The sequence below is a fragment of the Paroedura picta genome, chromosome 15 (genome assembly GCF_049243985.1).
Source record: "Paroedura picta isolate Pp20150507F chromosome 15, Ppicta_v3.0, whole genome shotgun sequence".
NCBI classification, from domain to species: Eukaryota; Metazoa; Chordata; class Lepidosauria; order Squamata; family Gekkonidae; genus Paroedura; species Paroedura picta.
In genome coordinates, this window is record NC_135383.1 from 20,881,224 (window position 1) to 20,901,558 (window position 20,335).

General features: G+C 43.7%; 1 protein-coding gene across 6 annotated transcripts in view; it reads left to right on the forward strand.

The window, feature by feature from the left end:
• Window positions 1-20,335, forward strand: part of BRIP1 (BRCA1 interacting DNA helicase 1) — a 127,038-nt gene that overhangs the window by 14,769 nt on the left and 91,934 nt on the right. For all 6 annotated transcript variants that reach the window (XR_013226905.1, XR_013226903.1, XR_013226904.1 and 3 more), the window contains exon 7: window positions 17,303-17,596. Coding sequence is in view for 3 of the 6 variants with exons in the window: in XM_077312715.1 (XP_077168830.1) it covers window positions 17,303-17,596 (294 nt within the window). In the remaining 3 variants the exon portion in view is untranslated. The remainder of the gene's footprint in view (window positions 1-17,302; window positions 17,597-20,335) is intronic.

Genomic DNA, 20,335 nt, shown 5'->3' on the forward strand with positions numbered 1-20,335 from the left:
AGGCGATTTGACCTTCTAGGGCCGTGTCGACCTGCCCCTCCCCAATGGCCAGTGATGGGCCTGGAGGGGGGGGGGCAGTGAGCATCTATGCTTCCCAACTGTATTCTGCATGGTTGCGCCACTTTTGGGATTTCTCAAAGCCTGAAGGATGTTTCAGGGGCTTCTCAATGGTAAAAAGAGTTGAGGAAGGCTGGTCTACAACAATAGTCAGAATTGAAAAGCTGGTTGTGTTAGGCATGCAGATTTTCTTACTGTGCCCATAGTTCTTGTTGGCAGCCTTTTGTTTGAAAGCAGGCAAAATAAGCTTAATAAATACAGGAGATGATTTGAGAGTTGAGGACAGTCAAGCTCTTGTTTTGTTTTCTGTGTGTTAGAAACTGGCACCTTTTTTCAAGGCTCTCTCAAGTCCCGATCTTCATGAGCCAGCCTGCTGCACTCAACCAGAGAGGTAGAGGGTGAACTTTCAGGAACAGTCTAGTGGGGGTCTGCAGGTTTGGGTGGGAGGATTGGTAGACCTTGGCACAATCTTATATATGAGTAGTGCAGAGCAGGGGTAGTCAACCTGTGGTCCTCCAGATGTCCATGGACTACAATTCCCATGAGCCCCTGCCAGCATTTGCTGGCAGGGGCTCATGGGAATTGTAGTCCATGGACATCTGGAGGACCACAGGTTGACTACCTCTGCTGCATAGGACTTTTATTATTATTTAAAGTTTGTGGATCACACCTGTGTTCCACCATGGAACCATAGGGGGCGTGCATACGATTCCCAACAAATCTTTCATCCTGGCACTGAACAGACCCAGTCTTCAGCAAGGTTGCCTTGTCAGGTGTCAAAATATTTCATACATTCAACAGCAAAAATAGATCTAGATTTTGGATCAAGGAAAACCCATCCAACAGTCACTCACAGTACTAATTCCTGAAGGCTTATTCACCTTGCGTGTTAGGAAAACTCAAATGACTTCTGCTACAGGTACGAACTGCAGAGAGTCACATTCATGCAGGAGTTTTACACGTCTCAGTTGCCAGCTGAACCCTGCTGGTTTCTAAGCTTTTATCTGCACCCATGAGAATTAGAAACTTGTTTTTGTTTTTTAAAAGTTTAGAATGGCCTAGCACTAGAGTATGCACTGTACATAATTCAGTCCTTGGTAGCTTCTGTTTAAGCAAAGGGTCATTAGTTAGATTTTGGGCAAGATCTTTCTGGAGAGGCTAGAGGCTACTCCATGAACTGGTGGCATAAGGGAGCTTTATATGTTCCTATTTCAAGGCTACCAAGTTCTTGCTCAGGTAGAAGATTTTGATCGTTTCTGATGAACTTGCAGAGACATGAAATATGTATAGCCTTGAAAAATCTTTCCCTTTCTTTTGTCCATTAAAAGCTCTGTAACTCGATGCCTTGAGCAGTATAAGATGAAATTTCACTTACAGTCTCTATTTTAATTCCCAAAGACAAAAGGAATAACTTTTTTTTTTTGCAATATCCAAGGTTATATTTGGATTTGGATTTGACTTTAGGAAGGGGACTACCTTGCGTGGATTAAAATCGTTGACATTCACCAGCCACGGTAAAATAAAATGAAATCTTCAATTAGACTACAGAGGGCATTCCAATAAAATATGAGAATCTGTTTTACTAAGGCAGCAAGAGCAAATTCTGTCAGAGTAAGGTAGATACAAAAAAGTGGCCCCTCGTAAACTCCATTGAATGGGCATTCAACCTAGCAAGAGTAAAAGCCCTGAGTAGTCCAGGTGAGATCAGATGATAAGCATAGGAGGGAAGAGAATCAGGGAGAAATGTTCAAAAAAGTTGTGACTCACAAACTTCTCAAACACGAAGAATAAAAATATTGTAATCAATCCAACCAAGGAATTAAATAAGCTATTTTAATCAATCTGCCTGAAATGACTTAAACATCTTGTTTCTCTAACACAGGGGTAGTCAACCTGTGGTCCTCCAGATGTTCATGGACTACAATTTCCATGAGCCCCTGCCAGCAAACGCTGGCAGGGGCTCATGGGGATTGTAGTCCATGAACTTCTGGAGGACCACAGGCTGACTACCCCTGCTCTAACATATGTTACATAAAAAGCTTCCAGCAAAAATATAATTTTTGGAAAGTCATTTTGGAAATAAACAGCTTATTCATGGTGTACTTGCACAAATTATTATTGTTATATATACTCCTTTTGTCATTATTATTATTTTAACAGTGTGATGGTTGGTGCTGGGTGAGGGGGGTTGAATACTGTCCTGAGAATTCTCTCCCCATACCTGTGGTGTATCTGAAGGGTGTGGCAGTGTGGGGCTTTTCCTCATGTTTTGAATGGGTTGCTTTATCAGTGCTGTGGGTGAGGTCAAGGTCACCCAGCTGGCTGCATGTGGGGGAGCACAGAATCGAACCCGGCTCACCAGATTAGAACTCTTAACCACGGCACCTATAACATTTCTACCACGGCTTTTGATCCATGAAGAGGCCCAAGTCAAGTAAAATGCAGTTAAATATGGGCTGCTGCTTCCATTTGCTGTGACGTAACAGCTTTGCTTTGGAGTAACTCCGTTCCCTGCAGCCGCAGGTCATTTTAGAGTGAGATCTCAGCTTCCCCTATTGTCTCCCCTAGGGCTCATTTTTGAACTGGGGTTTTGTTGTATCATTGTTCTGCCGCTTTGTATTCTCGTACTGGATTGTTTGTGCCTCTATTGCTATTTTTAGGGGTAATTTTATTGGGGTTTTTATGCACCTTTGTAACCCGCCACGAGCCTTATGGGGAGTGGCAGGTAAGAAATCAAATAAATAAATAAATAAATAAATAAATAAATAATAATAATAATAATAATAATAATAATAATAATAATAATAATAAAATAAAAATGGCCACAGATGTTCCTGTCCTCTTTAATCCTACCCCTCTTCCCTCCCTGTTTATATTTGGCTGGTCAGCTGCCTGGCTACATCCTTGTGGATTGCAGAGCTGATCGCTATCCAAGCCAGGCATCTTTTGGGCTTTGAAAGCAAGTTTCTAGTCCTCATCATTCGGAAGATGGAAGTGTGAAATGCCTCTGAAGTCTCACAAGTCAGATCTGAACAAGATAGGACATAGTTGAGCTTGGGGCTTGAGTGTCCCACATAAACCCTTGCCTCTCCTTGTGAGAGCAAAACCAGAACGAGGATGAAAAATTATATAGTTATGCAACAATTTCCTTGAACCTGCTTGTGGCCAATCGTGAGGGGCATGATTAACTGGCAATTTCCGTTGTTTTAGTGGGCTCAGTTCGTTGGGGGGGCTGCCTGCACCATTAAAGTGACTTGTTCTAACATGCGCCGTTGACTGAGGTAAGGGCTAGTGTTCTCCCTTTGTGGGTGCTGTACCATAAGCAACCTGCGAGCAAAATATGCAGCCTAACAAGCTAGCCTTGTTACCTTTTCCAGACTTCAAAAGTTCACGAGACTCGGGTTTCAAAAGCTGTTTAAAGTGACTCTGAACTAATGAAAAAGTTAATTATGACCTAGTCCTTACTCATCTCCTTAGATATAAAGGGCTTAATTATTTCAGGATGCTGCTACAGGAGATATAATGGAAAATAGATTACCCTTAATTAGACAGGTGATGGTTGGAAGATGAAGCCCTGCAATGAGCCGTGTTAAGTTGACAGTTCATGCAGGCCCAGAGACCGGGTGGTGCAAGCCGCTTCCGGGCTTGTTACACCCAAAGATCAGCTTCTGAAATTAAAATAGTCGGGGAGAGGGACAGCCAAAGCCCTGTCAGTTATATACTCGGGCTACTGGCTTACTCAGTATCGTACTTATTTGTTTGTTTACTTCATTTACGGCCTGCCTTTCTTGATGAGACTTGAGGCAGATGACAGAATTAGTGTGAAATTACGGTACTATAATGCAGCGGTCCCCAACCTTTTTATCACAGGGGACCACTCAACGCTTGACAATTTTACTGAGGCCCGGTGGGGGGGGGTAGTTTACTCTTCTACTCTCAACCACTGCCCTAACGCTCTCTGATCGCTATGGTAATGTTTAAACATCCCTTCAAAATAAGATACAGACACGCCACAACAATGAACAGAAGGAACATTTTATTTTCATGGAAATTTTAACTCATGACAATGACAAATCAATGGGAACCCTGAGCTCGTTTCTCTGCAACGAGATAGTCCCATCTGGGAGTGATGGGAGACAAGGACACCCGACGTGTGTTGTAAAGGGCCGGGGGGGGGGGGGGGGAGAAGGCGTCCTTTGTGGCCCACCTCCAATTAGTCGGTGGACCACTTGTGGTCTGCGGCCCACAGGTTGGGGACCGCTAGTATAATGTATGCAGCAAACAGGGCAGCGAGCCTGGATTTCAGAATTGGAGAACAGTGGAATAAAAGCAGCACAGTCTGCCCAATAATCGCTCTTTGTGAACAGTCCTGTTTCAATCTCCGTTTTAAAAACTTGATGATCTAAAGTGGAAGAGGAACTGGATTTGACGATGCCAGTAGCAACCTTGGATCTCCTGATTCCTGCTTCAGCCCTTTCCCAGTGTCGTTTACAGCAAATGGAAAATCTCTTCCCCCTCCAGTCCTGTTGATAATTGATATGACCCCCTTCTTGGTTGAAATTGTTTTAAAAAATGTTTTAAAACTGAAAGATTGATTGGTGGGTTTCCTACCCATAAAGTTTCCCCCTTTATGGGTATGAGTCTCTAAGCATGGGAGAGGAGATGCCAGTGCATGCATAAGAGGTGAGGAACCGGGTTAGGTATCTGTTCCACATAATATATTTCTGGTAAGGCCTTGGAAGAGAAGTGTGTTTCATGGCTTAAGTGCCACTCAACACTTAACGCCCACTCAGGGCAGCTGTCCCACCCCTGAGTGCCTCCTCCTCCAACCGGCTTGCCTGTCTGTCAGACAGCCAGCCAATGGCCTTCCATCCCCCACCCCTGACCACCCCCTTCTCCTTCCCTCAGGGGCTGCAGATCACTGCTGTGTGAGAGCTGCCCCTGCTGGTGAGATCCCTGCAGCCTGCAGCCTTTCCAGGTCCTGGGGGGTGGGAGAGGCCATCCACAGAGTTCTTCCACTCTCCCCAATCTAGCACCCATTGTATTCCTGAATGCAATGGGCTTGGCCCCTAGTTTTCATATAAACTTCTAACTTAAATGCGTGTGTAATTTATCAGTGTTATAGCCTCAGGCCTTAATGCAACCTTTCTCAACCTTTTTACCATTGAGAAACCCCTGAAACATTCTTCAGGCTTTGAGAAACCCCAGAAGTGATGCGATCATGCAAATTATGGTTGGGGAGTAGAGGTGTGTACACATCCATCCGAGGCCCCTCCCCATCCCACCCCTTCCAGGTACATCTTTGGCTTTTTTGGGAGGGGAGGGGCAGGTCAACATGAACATATATGGTCATATCACCCATAAATGTTTAACAAATTTAATATATATATTAAAATTAATTAACTCTCACCCCTTCAGGAAACCTTTCCAGGACCATCAAGAAACCCCAAGATTTCATGAAACCTTTGTTGAGAAAGCCTGCCTTAACATTATACAATATACATCCTAAATATATATTTAAAAATTAAGTGTGAAATAAGTCCAGTTCAGGTGCATGAACTGTACAAGTGCTTTTGTCTACAAGCCAGTACTGATTTGGTTTTTTTAGAAGACCCGAGTCAGCCCTTAGCTGCAGTGTTTTGGGAGAATTCTCTCTCCCACCCTGGCTTCTAACCTTTCTGCTTGGGTAAATGTCCGAAGCCACCTTGTAAAGGATGTTCATTCTTGATACTGCTGAAAAAATCACAGAGAAAAAAAAATCCCCTTTAGAAGTTTACAGAGAGAAACGGCTAGCATTTCCTCTGGGTGCCAACGCTAACCTCCTTTTGCCCTTGAAATGACCAGTTTCTGGGAAGAGAAATCTCCAGCATGCCTTGCAGCTTGGAAGAAGAGAGGAGAGCGAGCGTCATGCTTCCTGCTTGTTCTATTTCCACTGCAGAGTAGCTGAGCTTTTTGCCTGAGCAGTGTTTGTTGACAGTATGCCTTTTATTGATTTTTTTTAAAAAAATATTTCCCTTATGCTAACAGTACAAAAACTGGAGTGTTTTGAATGAACATGCAAACACACACACATTGTGTTTGTGCATATCGGTTTGAGAGACTGTACTTAGCTGTAAGACGACAGAGCATGTATTTCCGTCTTCTCAGTTACTGTTTCCATGACAAAAGACACAAACAGTGAATGTATTTCCACCAGAAGAAGTCAAGACTGTTTACCTTAAACACTGAGCATTGCTCAAATAAGAAGGGAATGGAGGAAGAATGGAGCAGGGAAAGTGGAGATCTCTCTCTCTCTCTCTCTCTATATATATATATATATAAGAATTGCATGTACATTTAACAGTAAATGCACTAAACTTTTGGCTTGCACCTGACCTTTTATCTCAAAAGATTGGCTGTTTTAAAGGGGGAGCCTATTGTTTGCAAGCAATGATTGGCATTTTGGGGGAAGGTAGGGCTTCACCAGAGCGGTGTGTAGTTCAGTGAAAGTAGCACTGCCACAAGAATACTTTTATAAAGGGATCAGTACTACGGTAAGGTAGATCCGTCCGAATGCTGCATTGTGTTGCAATGCTAGTGGCATGTTTCTTTACACGTTTATTACATTTTACTAGATTAAAACAATATCTTCTACCAGTGCCTTTTTTCACTACCGAATGTGAAACATTAGACAGCATTGTTGCCTTACGCAGTTCTTGGCTACATTGACTGCTTGGTTGCCCTAGAGCTGTCCTGTTTTCTAGCTCTCCAATCCTAGCCCCCTGCATCATGGTGAGCCACCCTGAGCCTTTGGGGGAAAGGCGACATAAAAATGATTTTGCTTGAACTAGCTTATCAGATATTGCGATCCGCCGTGAATCTCAGTGAGAAAGGTGAGTTGTAAATAAAGATGGAACTAAAACACTTTTGCAGGGCCTGCCAGCGAATGCTCCTGGGAATTGTAGTCCATGGACATCTGGAGGGCCGCAGTTTGACTACCCCTGCCGTACACGTTCTCCCTCCTTTTCCTCAGAAATAATCTTCCGGTCAGCATTTCTTCGAAAACAGTGTGGTGGAGTCCTATCTCAGGAAACCATTTATAGAATAAAAGAATTAATTGGAGGTAGGGGTGGAATAGGATGGTCCTTTGAAAGAGATTTCCTTTGAGGTGTGAGGAGAAGTCCAATATGAATGGCCCTCCTTTCCTCTCAGGGGAAAGATGTAAGAAGTATATTGTAAAATGCGGGTACTTCTGAACAGAGTTCTTGGCCTTGGCCGCCTCCAGGAGAGCACCTTTTTTTTTATTATTTGTTATTATAAAAAGCATTTACAGAAAGGTAAAGGCGAAAAAAAGCGACCAGCTGATTAGTAATTATTTCATTGTCTATACATCGTCTATACACGTATATCAAACTTAGTGTAGTCTGATATTATCTCAAGAGATATATAGTCAGCTCCCATTACATATTGGTCCTAACCTAACAGTTACTGCTGTCTTTCTTAAGAAAGTCCAGATAATCACTCCACTGTTCATCATATTCTTCCGGAGATCTCTTCTTAACCATGTTAGTGAGTCTTGCCATTTTTGCTAAGTCCGCTAATTTGTCAAGCCATGTAGAAATAGTTGGAGTCTCAGTCGCCTTCCAGTGCTTCGCCCACACCAACCGTGCCGCCGTAGTTGCATGGAAGAAAAGGATTCTAGAGGAAGTTTCTAAAGCACTTGGGCAGGAGAGCACCGTCCGTAGCGATTCAGCCCATCCTAGCTCTGCGTTTTTGTGTTCTTCGGCAGACACTGCCCCGTTGTCTTACATTAAAACACTTGGGTTGTTCCCAGCGCCCTCCTTCGCCAAGGCCAGGGGAACGGGATCCGGTTCAGAATTCTAGCACCGGTCTGTAAAAGAAGGGAAAACGCTACCATTGAGGTATTCTCGTAATTAATTCCGCTAAAGCACAGGCTTCTCTCCCCCGCCCCTCCCCAAAGAACTGGGCCAGCTGCGTTAAGGAATCCCCCACTTTACACCAGGGGAAGAAAGTAAACAGTAAATGGAGAGTCCTGTAACAAACACTTGGAGTATCAAGAAACAGCTGCGAAAAGGATCTGTCTTAATGTGCAAGCCCACTGCAGGTTAACATATTGCTTACAACCCTCACAATAGGGCTTGAGTGAGTTCGGTTACACATTCCAGGAGACTGGCGGTCTGTTACAATCAGAGTGCGGGCTCTCGGACAGGCTAACTTACCACCGACGGGAGGAAGAAAGTTGCGGATTTGTATTACACACTCTCTCCTGACACCGTATCCGATCCCTTTCCCCCCGGCTGATTGACGTCCTGAATGAGCTCTTTGAAGCAAGCTCTAGCTTAATTAAGACGTTTGCTTGGTTAGCGGTGATCTGTGAAAGGCGGTGATAAATATTGAATCGGGTTCACCTGATGGTGACTGTAAGTGGATAAACACCTGCTTTGTGCGGTTTAATCAAGGAGCTGAAGACGGCCGCCTTTTTAAAACTGGAGGTTTGGGAGGGGGGGGGAGAAGAGTTCAAAAGCTTCCATAATGCCACTCCAGTTATCTCGGCCGGGTGTACTTGTGTGAGATTTCGCACAGTGTTCCCCCACCGAGCGGGCTTTGTTTCCAGTGATATGTAGATGGCGGATATCGTGGGAGCTCTTATCACGTCTTCTGTCAAGGATCATAACCCTGCTGTTTGTTTAGCCTTCTATTGCATTCAATTTTGCTTTCCATTTCTGATGTTTCATTTCTCCGCCTTTATAATCGTTGACCTTCTAAACCGGCTTATCTTGGGCAACCCTGTCCTTTGGAACAGAAGTTGCTACAATACTGCATTGGCCATGAAATCTATCCACACTCTGATGTTTTCCTTCAGCTGCTTGGGAGGCCGGTGTTGCTGGCAGTGGGGAAGAACTCCATTAAGCAGCTCTAGCGTTGCACTATTATGGCTATTTGAATGTTTCTCAATTTTTTTTTAAAGGCTGGAAAAAAATCCTGGCAATTTTATGGCCTCTCCAATAGCATTGCCCTTAATTCTGTTCTGTGTTTTCCTTCTTCCAACTAATGCCTTCTAGCTTTTAGGGAACCTTTCGACTTCACTCTATTGCTGCCCTGGGAAGAATCTTAGCTGAGAAGAATCCTTCAGAATTCTTTGTATCATTCTGCGAAATTCTGGACTCTCTTACCCAGGGGTAGTCAAACTGCGGCCCTCCAGATGTTCATGGACTACAATTCCCATGAGCCCCTGCCAGCAAATGCTGTCAGGGGCTCATGGGAATTGTAGTCTATGGACATCTGGAGGGCTGTAGTTTGACTACCCCTGCTCTTATCCATCCTCAGACTGGCCAGTCCTCACATCACTACACAGTCAGAAGGACAATTTTGGTTCTCAGTTGGTGAGCTTCCTTATGGGGTTGGGCCCCGTAATTATCTGACCCCCCCTAACTTCCGATTCTGGTTGTGGGAGCACTATTCTACTAAAACTGAGCTTACCTATTCTACTAAAACTGATCTCTTGCCTCTAAAAGGGTCTGCAAGAGGCCCTGAAAACCAGAAGGCCAAGAGCAGGGCATCTCTCTCTCTGGAAGGGCTACCAACTCAAACCATAGATGGATCAAGATAGCTGGGCAAAAATCCAAAGGGTGGCTCCCACAGTGGAGAACTAAATCCCTAACACTTTTCTGCCTCTTAACAGTATTCCAGACGGTGTTGCTCATGTGGTGGGTGACCTTACCTTGCTATTGGTCAGGTCACCCCTTGGGCTCCCATAAGCTTTTTGCTTCTGCTGAGTTGGCCGCAGTTTGGTCCCACAGGGTGAAGGAGAGATGGACAGATGGTTCTGAAACTACTCGTTTGCCCCCATACACCAACATCTTTCTTTTATTACAACACTAAAGTGGATGCATAAGCCAAGTACTTTGGAGGTGGCTTTTTTATTACTCAGACCAAAGTTGGAGCATGCCCTGAAACAATTCCGCATTAAATTTCCTAGGCAGCTTCATAAAGTTGTACTAGTTAACATGCTTGGGAAATGCTGGATGTGTGTGTGTGTGTTTTTTTTTAAGAATTCTTGAAATAATGTTGGATTTTATTCTTCAGAAGTTTCTTCAGTGCTTGAATTTCTGGTTTTTGAGGAATCTAGACAAATGTGCTTGTGTGCAGAGGGGGTGAGAACCAATTTTAAGTCAATAGTAGAATTAAAGTTGCGACTTTTCAGTTTTTTTCTTCACATGCTGTGAAACCAACCCTAAAGCAAAGACTGCCCATAATGATTAGGTGTGCTTAATTAAGCCGGCTCGGATAAATTCACGCAAAATAGATTTCAGTAGAGCTAAGGGACTAAGCTGAACAGAGAAAGACAGCATTATTTGCTATAGCCTGAATTGAAGAGAAATTGTGGATAATCCTTTCTTTCCTCAATTATTTCGAATTATACAAGATTATTCCACTCTCTGAATATGACATATAAAAAGACATCATAACGAAGGATTCTAAAACTCACTGCTTTAAGCAACCTTTTATGTATCCAAGTCTCTCCTCTCCCTCCCCATATTATCTAATCCTTATCCTATCACAGAAACCTGAAATTGATTCCCAGGCAGGAACGGTTGATAGGCTAAAATTTCCATATGCCATTTTTTGTTTAGCTGTTATACCGAACGTTTGCAGCCGTTCACATTGCAACCGAATATCACACAGTTGTGTGGACATTCCTTTCTGTGGCACACACCGACTGCAGAATGGAGGCCCTCATGCAAACTGGGAGGCCCCATTTTCCCACCTTGTTCTTGAATAGCCCTTAATTTTCTTCACTTCTAGGATCTTCCTGTAACCCAAAAGGTATTTTCTTCTTCTTGGTCTGAGGATTGGGATTCAGCATCCCTACCCTCCAAAACCATTTTTATTATTGAGATTATGAGATTGTCACACACAGCTGGGAGAGCCTAATTAATTTTGAGGGTTTTTTTGGTTTGGTTTTGACTGTTTTGCTCTAGTTTATCTTGCGCCACTTCATTGGCTATTTCTTTTATAGGAAGTCCCATCTTGTCATTTCGGTGGTGTTTGCCCCTTTTTAACTTGGAAAAATATGGATAGTCCATTTATTGTATCAATAGAGCAGGAGGAAAACGTCAAGACTTACTGCCGCCAAGTGCAATTGTGTATCTTCCACTATTGTTTTTGCTTAACTATTAAATACAGAGTTGGAACACAGGTTGCTCATGCCTCCGGGTCCAGTAACTCCTAGTGCCAGAAGGGAAATGACTCTCGTGGGTCCATAACGACATAGGAGTCTATCCACGAGTCATTCGTCTGGCCTTATTTTCTCCTAGTGAACCTGCATTGTAGGAATGTAATTCTGCTACTATTACTGTTGGTTGTCTGTGGATTAATAATTCACTCATGATTATGGAGAAACAAAAGAATTCTTCAACATTACAGACACTAACACTTAAATGTTTTCAAGGGCCCCGGTTTTAATTTAGAAAACTAAAAGTGTCCCAGCCGTCAGGAGTTTGGCTCACGTGTATTTTAACCTGCATAGCAGTTTCTGTTTTAAAAATTGGGACAATAAACCAAAACCTCCCAATACTATGAGTTGCTTTTCAACAAGCTCATAATAACTGACTGTATTTGCCTTTGCCCTTCACTGGCTAGAAAGGCCCCATTTTTTTCTAAATCCATTGTCTATGCTGGACATGCAGTGCTTAAACAAAGATGTTGATCTAGCTTGCAAAAAAAAGAAAGAAACCAAGGACAAACACTGGTTATAACCTTTCCACACATTAGGGACACAAATCCCAAAATACAAACTTTCCATCAGAATTATGAATGGGAGGCAGTTTCTGTACTTCAGTTAATTTTTAATGTAATATGCTTTTTATTTTAGTATATACTTAAAAATGTGTATAGGTTTTGTCCTCAAAGACTGTGTTTGTAGAAGATTGATTTCTGCAAGGAAAAAAGGTTTAAAGGGAGAAATTCCTGCCTAATAACTTAAATAAAACAGACCTCAATTGCTAAACTTATAATTGTAACTGTTTTTCATATATTTCCCTCTCTTCTCCCCCAAGTTAGGCCCACACCTTCTTAAAGGTTTTAGTTTTTTGCTGGTGGCGTCTGTGGCTTTGAGAAATGTTATGACTACTGCAGAGCAGTTCTATACTATTTTACTGGTTACTATAAAATCAGCCCCAGTTTACTACTTTCCTGATGTTGGTTTTTTAGTAAAGGGTAACATTTTAAAGCTGCAGTAGAAGGTGAAGTACTTATTAAAGGTAGTATTATACCAATTTCAAACCTTTTAAGAAAAACTTTTAAGGCCACCTGTAAAATACTGAGGTTTTTTTTAAAGCTCGGCTTTTGCTCTCTTTATTTTATATTTTTATATACTTTTTGGAAAGGAAAGTTAATGCCAAGTGGGTTTAAAAAAAAAATCTAAAATCGGCTGTGGAGGGCATTCATGTCCTTCATAGTGCACTGATTAAGTTTTCAGCGGATCTTTACTACATGACAGCTTTATAATCTGTATTTTTGGTGTAGAATATTGTATACTGGATTTATTTGTCTGCACCAGCAGCTTGAAAGTTCCATGACAAATCAGGCCCACCAAGGTCCATGTTGGTCCTGGCTCAGAGACAAGACCTTGGGCCGTTCCGTTGCTATGCCAGAAGCAAGAAAGGTGTGCCACGGAAGTGATGGTAATGGTCTTAGACCTTTCTGGTACATCACTTCGGGGATTGTCTGGCCCACCCTACTCCACCCCTCATCCACAAATGATGCTACCATAAAACAAGTTGGTGAGTAGCACGGGCTAATATTCACCTTATTTCTGTAAGGTGCCGTCACTGATACACAAAACTGATGATTTTGAATAATCTCATGGAGAAAAATACCTGCATTAACATGGCAAAAAGCAGGGGTGTTCAGACTGTGGCTCTCCAGATATCCATGGACTACAGTTAGCATGATGGCAGGGGCTCAGGGCAATTGTAGTCCAGGGACATCTGGAGAGCCAGAGTCTCGTGGGAATTGTAGTCCAGGGACATCTGGAGAGCCACAGTCTCGTGGGCATTGTAGTCCATGGACATCTGGAGATCCACAGTCTCATGTGAATTGTAGTCCATGGATATCTGTAGTCCATGGACATCTGGAGAGCCAGAGTCTCGTGGGCATTGTAGTCCATGGACATCTGGAGAGCCAGAGTCTCGTGGGCATTGTAGTCCATGGACATCTGGAGAGCCAGAGTCTCGTGGGCATTGTAGTCCATGGACATCTGGAGAGCCAGAGTCTCGTGGGCATTGTAGTCCATGGACATCTGGAGAGCCAGAGTCTCGTGGGCATTGTAGTCCATGGACATCTGGAGAGCCAGAGTCTCGTGGGCATTGTAGTCCATGGACATCTGGAGAGCCAGAGTCTCGTGGGCATTGTAGTCCATGGACATCTGGAGAGCCAGAGTCTCAGGGGAATTGTAGTCCCATGGACCCCTGGAGATCCACATTGTGGGAATTGTAGTCCATGGATATCTGTAGTCCATGGACATTTGGAGAGCCACGGTCTCATGGTAATTGTAGTCCATGGACATCTGGAGATCCACAGTCTGGCCACCTCTGGCATAAAGCATGCCAACAGTAAACTGGAAATGCTGCTTGGTTTTTATTGATTGATTGCATTTTAATCCCTCCCTATATCCAAAGACAAAGTATGTGCTATTCTCCACCTCTCCTTTTTACCCTCACAATAACCCTGTAAGGTAGGTTAGGCTGAGAGGTTATAGCTGACCCAAAATCACCCACTGAGTTTCATAATTACGTATCTCACGTTGTGAGTCTTACAGGGCCCTTATTTCAACTAGCGTTCCTGTCATTGACTTTCCCCCCCCCTCCCTTTTCTTTTCCAAAAGGCAAAACGGAGCATGGGCCCAAATATCACAATATAATTCCAATTCCAATTTTCTATGCGCCTATAAACTCAGGCCGTTGTCGCCGCGCATGTAACCTATACCGCGCATCAGCTGTTTCCTGCTTTGCGGCTGACAAAAGGCCCATTCATAACTCTTCCTTTTATCCTTTTGGTGAATAAGTAATTATTCAATATAGAAGGCAGGATATTTGCAACTGGCTATTTAATGTGGCAGCACACCGTAATGAAATCTGCTGTTACTGGCAACCTGAGAGAGGAATGTAACAATTCTAGCGCGGCAGGTAACTTTATCTCCTTTGACGGCCTGTTTATTTGGCACGTCACCGAACCTTTTATCCCAGTGAGTGACAGCTCTTGAAGGGTCGCATTTACTTCCATTCTATCATGTATTGTAATATTTAATGGTGGACAAGGTTGAGTGGGACCGAGGGTAACTTGAACCTGCTTTTCCACGGAGTGGAGGCCAAGAAATAGTTGATCCCTGGTATTGTGGCATAACACTCACAGTGACTTATCGTTTGCTTACGAAGGATAATCTTACTGATTACAATTAAGAGGAGGGCTACCAAAAAAAATAAAATAAAAGATTCTCGAAGCACACAAGAATACTGGTTTTGGATCCCTGTGTCATCGTGGCGTTGCTTTCTTGGGTGCTGGTTTTTTTGCTGCAGTGCACATTGGGAGCTGTTTTCACAGCTTCCCGATGCCCCCTTCCCTCTTAAAGAGCTGCTTTCTCCTAATTAAAATCTTATAGCAGCCTTCCACGTAAGTGTGCAGGTGTTGAGAGTTCCTTGGTGGCAAAGTAATTAGAGCGGAACAAAGGAAGCCAAGTTATCCTGTTACTGCACAGCGAACTTTATCCAGGATTCATTTTGTGTTAGTCAAATGTTGCAGAACTCTGGGAAGGAGGAAGAGCAGAAAAAGAGGGGGAATTGCTCCCCCCCCCCGTAACTGTGTTGGTCTTTAGAGTTAATTCTTTTGCTGATGTTGTACAACAGCCTTAACACAGCTGCCCTTCTAGAATTAGTACTGTCTCGGGTCATATTTTATATATTTATATTATTTATTTATATTATTTAATTTATATCCCGCCCCTCCTGACAAGTCAGCTCAGGGCGGCTTACAGAATAAAATGGGCTCAGTAGCCCCAATGCAGTAAAACAATAAAATCAACACGCTCCCACCTACTATCTTAGCAATAAAACAGCGTAACAGCAGCAAAATGGCAGGCAGAAATCAAAATACCTCCCAATAACTCCCCCCATTGTCCATAGAGTGGCATAAGATGTTATATACAGGCTGTCAGATGCACTTGCCATGCATCTAAGCTCGGGCGGAGATCAGTTCTCCTGGAGAAAATGGCCTCCAGTCAAGTGTATTTTGGTTTGTAGCCTACAGGAACCAGGTCTCCATTGTCTGTGTGCTTGGCTTTTAAGCATGACATATACAATGCTTAATTGAACCTGGGGATGGAAAGATTTTAGCAGGTGCTTCACTATAAGCAGGTGAGGAAAGTATTGTCAGCATCACCTCTGTTCAATCTTTCATAAGATGAATGGCTTTCAGTTCAGAGCCCCGAACAGCGGCAGGCCTTTAACAAGAAGGAAAAGCTATAGCTCAGTCTTTTGAGGAGCCAAATAGGACGAGACCCTTCGCTAGCCCTGGAATTGGGAGAAGGCAGGTATTCTCTCAAGTCTGGGATGGGAGTAGGTTTGGCTGGCAGAACTGTGTGAAAATGGAAGGGTTAAATGCCCCCTCCTCTTGCATTGGAGCCTGAATCAGGACCCTGTTGCATCTTGGCTTGCCTTGTGGAAATGCTGGGAAGATTCATCCACAAATCTCTTAATTTCAGGCCTAGCTTGATGCTTAGTCTGTGGATATTTTGGCTTATCATTTTTCAACGGGGGACTTGAATTTATTTACTCTCAAACTTTTACCCAATTTCCTTGCTAACTATTTTGTTTATAAAAGAGTGAAGATTTAATACGGTGTTGTGGTTTCACTTTCAATAAGAGAAACTTTCCTGGATCCTGGCTGCTCTACAGATTGTAGCTGATTTAGGTGCTGAATGGGGATGGAACACATAAAAATTCCTTTGCTATATCCTGACTAGAATACTTTCGTTGCTCCGAGTGGCGTTTTTGAAGGCTTTTATTTGTCTTATCGTGGATTCATATTTCAGACAAATTGACCAGCACTGTTTCACAGACAACGTTGACTGTCTAAAGCTTATTTCTGAAGTAATATTCTTTTGACAGTTTAAGGAGGGACGGTACTCTGTTTTAATCCTTTATTTTCTGAAAATGTCAGTGATTTTCCTTTGGAAGTGAAAGTAAAGGTAAAGGTAAAGGTATCCCCTGTGCAAGCACCGAGTCATGTCTGACCCTTGGGGTGACGCCCTCCAGCGTTTTCATGGCAGACTCAATACGGGGTGGTTTGCCAGTGCCTTCCTCAGTCATTACCGTTTACCCCCCAGCAGCAAGCTGGGTACTCATTTTACCGACCTCGGAAGGATGGAAGGCTGAGTCAACCTTGAGCCGGCTGCTGGGATTGAACTCCCAGCCTCATGGGCAAAGCTTTCAGACGGCTGCCTTACCACTCTGCGCCACAAGAGGCTCTTTAGTAAGTGAAAGTACCTCACCACAATAGGAATAACAGAAACAATTAATTCAGCCATTAGAACAAGTATACAGCTGATTTTACAATTGAAGGAGGTATACAAAAAGTACACAGTAAACCATCTTGCCATTTCTTTATACAAAAATATAATATGCAATGCAACAAACAGTAACTCCCACTTTGTGGATACTCCGAACAGGCCCTAAGAGCTCAGCCTGTTTCGCCACAGCTTCTGCTGGGGAGTAGACAGCTGACTAAATTTTTCTTTTTCTTTTAATGAGAATTAGGATGTAATTTGTATAGGAGGAACACAAGTTCTTTGTTGGCTTTCAGAGCCGAAAAGGTCATTAGGAGGCTTTACTTTTCAGCCAAAAAGAGTTTACGCACGGGCTACCATATAGCAGGGGTAGTCAACCTGTGGTCCTCCGGATGTCCGTGGACTACAATTCCCATGAGCCCCTGCCAGCATCTGCTGGCAGGGGCCCATGGGAATTGTAGTCCATGGACATCCGGAGGACCACAGGTTTGACTACCCCTGCCATATTGGATGTCACGTCTCTCAGGTGCCCATGGCAATTGAATGCCCGAATGAGATCTGCATTTTAAAAACAAACAAACCGAAGACTTGTGTTTAGGAAAACCCGAACTCAAGGGGAAAATAACAAATGGCTTTTGTTCCCGTAATATTCCTTTTCTTCACGAAATCTCCCCACTTCAGTTACAGCCTCCCGGTCTCTGCACTCAGTGCTCCTGTTCTGCAGAGGGAAAGGCCAAAGCTGGCGTTGAGGCCAAGAAGACCGAAAATGCAGGAGAGCCGTTTATCCCCAAGATATTTTTTGGAACCCGAACGCACAAGCAGATAACGCAGATCGTTAGAGAACTGAGGAGGACGGCGTATTCCAGCACCCGTATGACCATTCTGTCCAGCAGAGATCACTCTTGCGTTCACCCAACGGTGTCTGGTTGCAGCAACAAGAATGAGAAATGCTTAGAGTTGCTAGAAGCAAAAGATGTGAGTAGTTCGCTTAAAAAAAGAAAACCCCTACTTAATTTTCTTTTCGTTTCATGGAATAGATTAATGTTTTTTATGTGATGTTTTGAAAAATTGGGTGGAACGGAACAAGCGACTTTTATATGTCCTGAAACGTTAGAAATACCTGTACGAATATAGAATTATCCCTAGCTCCCCTCCCTTCTCCTAAACAAAAAAAGTCACTCTGCACATTAGGAATAGCATTCCGGTGACTGACATGGGCTTTAGGTCTTGAATAAATCTTTGTTGATCTTAAAGGTGCCATTGGCCTCAGATTACCTTTATTGGCATAAAGGACTCAAATTTTGTTGCGGTATTTCAGACCAACATGGCTGTCCACTTGAACCCTCATCCAGTCGTCTCCTAAAAACTTTTGAAGGAGACTCTACCACCCTCTGTTGCAGCCAATTCCATCTACGAACAGCCCTCTCTGTCAGAAAATGCTTTCTAATATTGAAGTGGAACCTCCTTTCCCGTAACTTGAAGCCATTGCTCCTAGACCTCGTCTCTAAAGCTGCAGTCAGCAAGTTGGCCTCCTGTTCAACACGTCTGCCTTTGATGCAGCTAAACGCAGCCATCCCAGCACCCCTTGCCCTCCTCTTCCCCAGCTGTTTAGTGAGGAACGCCCAGTTAGTTTGTGCTTAGTGACTGCAAGCTGTGCCCTCTCCCCCTGCTCGCAAGTGACTTTGGCACTTGTCAAATGTAAGCAGAGCATCCAGCCTTCATGCTCCCCTCCAAGCCCTGCGGGTGAGCTGTGGTGGTAATGAGGGCCAATTAACTCTGTCACTTTAGGTGTCTTTGTTTTATTCCTCTCCCCCCCCAGCCCCCAAGACCATATTGCAGAAGTCAGTTGATATAAACAGATAAATGGCAGCTTGCAAGCTAAAAGACACCAAGTGTGATAACACTTCGACTGCCAACCTCCCCTTAGGGTTGTGTTACAAGCTTAACAGGGATGAACTTTCCCAGTCTGGTTATCAAGTCTGTGTATGCTTGAAGCAGCTTCTAAAGGGTAGAATTTCATGGACTCGCTCTATTCTTCCTGCTTTTAGTTTGCTTTCAATGGTCATCGTGGGAAATACAAAAGTGGCTTCATTATAAAGGGGAGGGGTGGGGGGCGAACCACAGCTATGATCTGATATATCAGACAAGGAGATCACACTGTGGGTGAGCACCAGTCATGAGCAAAGTGAAATTATCCCGGGGGGGGGGGGGGCTGACTTTCTCCACAGTTCATCCCTGTTCCCAATGGTGCGAGTTCTTTCAAATTCCCAAGTACTGGCATCGTGTGTAGAGGGAGCTGGTTCTGCTCAGGCCTGAAGCTGCATTTTGGTTTACAGGAAAGCGACTTGGGAACGCGCAGGCCTTGTCTGAAAGGAATGCCAAAGACCAAGGGGCCTGCCAGTGGTGTGAAGCCAAACCTATTAAGAAACTGGCTGAAAGTATTTTTCTTCCTTTTATTCAGGATGAGCCAAAATGGCATCTGGATATAAAAACCGTTTTCAAAACCAAGATTTTCATCAGTGGCTTGCCAATAGATTTTTAACAAATGCTTAAATGCTCTTAATTTTCTAGAAGATTCTCTGAAGTGCTTTAACGTAGCACTTTAATGTAACACTTTAGTTTAGAAATATAATAACAACAACAACAATAATAATAAATCAGTTGGAGACTGCAAGGTCTGAAGGGGTGGGGAATAAAACACACATAATTCAAATATCCCTTTCCATAATAATAAAACTCTTAGGTGCTCAAGCAGACCTGGGTCTCTCCCTCCCCCCCCCCCATCTCTTCTGTTTTGCAGCCTTTAACCAATTCTTAGCTTCCCTTGGCATTCTGAGCCTTCTAGAGCAGCGGTCCCCAACCTTCTAGTAGTCGGGGACCGGCTCCGAGGGTTGGAGAAAGCTGGCGGCCTGGCTGCTCGTTTGCGTTGCTGGTGTGCCGGCGGCCGTGCCTGCTTCTTCCCCCCTTCTCGCTGCGGGAGGGGGAGGAAGGCGCGGCTGCTGGCGACCCGGCACCATGGCCATTGCGGCCCGGTACCGGGCCGCGGACCGGGGGTTGAGGACCCCTGTTCTAGAGCATGCTTCTAGAGCATCGGGGGTGGGGAGGTTATTGCTTTTGTTTTAAATTTGAAAATTGTTTTTTCCCCCCGGTCCTCCTGGGAAGTCCCTTAAGTCTACAAAAACCCTTACACTGTATGTAATAATAGTAATAAGCCTTTATTGGCATAACAAGCCAAGCAGGGTAAAAATATAATACGGTAAAATAAGCTAATATTATATAAAATGCAGTATAAAATCAGCTGATTGAAACATCTTAATTCTGGCTCAATAAACAGCCATTAAAAATTCAGCAACATACAATGTGGTCTCTGCAGAAAGATCATTAAGCAGAAACTGTATGTGATTTACTCAAAAAGCTCCTTCATGGTGAGTCAAGATCAGTATTGTCTACTCTGACTGGCAGTTGCTCTCCAGAGTCTCAGGCTGAAGTCTTTCGTAGCAGCCATCCCCAGATCCTTTGAAGGACCAGAGATTGAACCAGGGACCTTCTGCATGCCAAGCTGGTGATCTGTCATTGAGCCTCTACAGCCCTTCTCCTGAGAAACAATCCCAGGCTTTCCACCCCCAAAAAGAAATGGATGGTTCGGTTACAGAAACCAGCATGTCATTAACATATGCATGTGTAACTATGTTGAATGTATTGATAATAGGCTAC